Source organism: Halyomorpha halys, unplaced genomic scaffold (assembly GCF_000696795.3).
Source record: "Halyomorpha halys isolate HHAL.00 unplaced genomic scaffold, Hhal_1.1 Scaffold92.1, whole genome shotgun sequence".
Lineage (NCBI taxonomy): Eukaryota > Metazoa > Arthropoda > Insecta > Hemiptera > Pentatomidae > Halyomorpha > Halyomorpha halys.
Genome location: NW_027105695.1, coordinates 55,037 through 57,729, shown reverse-complemented (window position 1 = coordinate 57,729; position 2,693 = coordinate 55,037). Strand labels below are relative to the sequence as shown.

General features: G+C 30.5%; 1 protein-coding gene across 1 annotated transcript in view; it reads left to right on the top strand.

Moving 5' to 3' along the window:
• The window catches only part of LOC106677263 (coiled-coil domain-containing protein 137), a 22,810-nt gene that overhangs the window by 8,806 nt on the left and 11,311 nt on the right, over window positions 1–2,693 (top strand). Inside the window, exon 4 of the mRNA XM_067052907.1 lies at window positions 365–491. Within this exon, the coding sequence (XP_066909008.1) occupies window positions 365–491 (127 nt within the window). The remainder of the gene's footprint in view (window positions 1–364; window positions 492–2,693) is intronic.

The following is a 2,693-nucleotide window of genomic DNA, read 5'->3' as shown; positions in this document are numbered from 1 at the left end:
TAAACTATTTTCGTTTCACTTGTGACCGCAACCCTGACCATCTTCCTATATATCAATTTTTACGGTCAACTACATATACATATATACAATATGATTTGTAATAGTTAAGTTATTTTTACCAATGAGCTACAACAATTTTTAACAATTTAACCAACTCTTGTGGGTTCTTGGAGGCCTCCTGGTATCCACTCAACCTCTTAAATTGGGTACCCTTAAGTGGGTAAATATCTGGCAGTCGAGTGTGATTTTGACCAAATCACCTCCTTGCACAACCGTTCGTCTAGTAACAGTACTTCCTTACAAAGTACTGAACCCTTGACCCCTTCATGGGTTGTAGCGGTACAGATTTTATTTTTTTTTTTAGGCAAGTATCGAAGCTAAACACGATGTGGAAGTGAATCAAGACGATTCTGGAAATGTTAAAAATATTAAATTAAATAAACCTGAAGATGGCTTAGTAAAAAATAATAAGAAGAAATCAGCTAAAAATAGTGAGTATTAAAATATTTTATTCTTTTGTATTTTCTATGGTATTCTAGATTTGTATGTACTCATTTTTTTTTTTTTATCTAGTCCGTATAAATATTATGTTTCTTATGTTATTAAGCTGCTTAACAGTATTCCATTTATTTTTCTTAAATCGTTAGGTTTTTTAGTATATTCTAAATTACTTTCATGTAAGTTTTGTGTTTGAGTTAGTATGCATATTTTATATTAATGTATACTTTAAACTACTTTCATGAACGTTAAAATTATTTTTATGCTCCTAAATTTTCATGTTTTAAATTAATTATAATTATCAATAAGAATGGTTGAGGAAAAATATTTTTATAATTATCACTTTTATATATTTATTACTTTTATTTAATTTTTTATATGTATGTTTATCGAGTATTTTTTTTTTAGATTTTAATGGAATATAATTGTGCATGAGCACTTAGGATTTTTATGTATATATATTTTTCTACATTTAAAATTTTTACTATTTATTATATTGTGAGAGAATTAGATGTAGATAAATAGGTAAATAATTGAAAAAAAAGAACAATATTCTAGAAAATAAAAAAAAAGAAACTAAAAATGATGAAAATATAGAAAAAGATTAAAGAACTAAAACAATAAGAACAAAAAAGAATAAATAAATCATGTATTACTATTATGTATTTTAATATTTGCTAACTATTGCAATGTGTCATATCTTATTCGAACTACTTTTGGCATACTTTGTCACACCGGAGACATATCAAGATCTTTTCTAGTACCCAATACATGATAAAAATTAATAAATTACAAAAAAAAAAATTGTCTTTTTTTTTTTAGAGAGAAACACTATTCAAAAAGCAGTGGCTCAATAAATTGGCCTGCTGTACACACAGCATACTAAGACTAGTTGGACAATGGTTTATTATTTTTATATTATATAGGCATAGGTAGTGAGGCATAAATATTAAAATACATGATTTTTTTTTTGTTCTTATTGTTTTAGTTTTTTAATCCTTTTCTATATTTTCATCAGGCTTTTGATCGAGTCTGGCACCATGGACTGCTTTACAAACTCCGTAAATTCCTATCTCCTACATATTTTCTCATCATTCGTTCCTTTCTCATTGATAGATTATTCCATGTAAACCACAATGGTTCCTATTCATCCCTCTATTCTCAGTCTGCTGGTGTTCCTCAAGGTAGTATCCTTGGTCTCATCCTTTCACCGTCTATACAGCTGACATTCCAATTCTAACACTATCCTCACCATGTATGCCGATGGCACATGTGTGCTCGCAGTTAATAATAACTCATTAATTGTATCCCAAACTCTCCAATTCCATATCACAGCCCTTGAAGAATGGTGTCGTAATTGGAGGATTAAGATAAATTTCAACAAATCCCATCAAATCACCTTTCTTTACCCTTCGTTGTAAACCTACCGACTGCCCCCTACAGTTTCATTTAATAATGTTACTCTTACCCCTGTTGAACAGATCCGCTACCTTGGACTACATTTGGACAAACGATTAACCTGGAATCCTCACACAAGACTGAAAAGACAAGAAACTGCACGTCGATTTCAACTATTAAAGCATTTACTAGACAAACGGTCTAAACTTCCAATACATTATAAAAGACTGATATACATGACTGTAATAAGGCCAATCTGGACATGTGGAGTTGAGCTATGGGGCTCCACTAAACCTTCGAATTCCTCTCATATTCAATCCTTACAATCCAAAATCCTTTGTAAAATCCTCAATGCTCCTTACTTTGTTACAAATAAAATCATACATAAAGACCTTAATTTTCGCTATTTAATCAATCTAGCACGAACCAAATAGCACTCCTTCCATTATAAACTCCCTAACCACTCAAACCCCCTAGTTTCTAACCTGGCATCCTCTTCCATTCCTGACAATCCTCCGAGGCGCCTGAAAAGACGATGGCCACAAGACCTGCTAATGTAAAACGTCATTAGAGTGCTGCCTATGGGTAGTTTCTCTACACGCCTGTAACGCTCCAATTTAACCTAGATCAGATTTACTAAATTTACTATAATGTACAGTTGTAAATAGCAATAAATAAATATTTAAAAAAAAATATATATTTTCATCGTTTTTAATTTTTTTTTTCCTAGAATATTGTTCTTCTGTTTTTTCTTCAATTATTTACCTATTTATCTACATCTATTTCTCTCTATATAT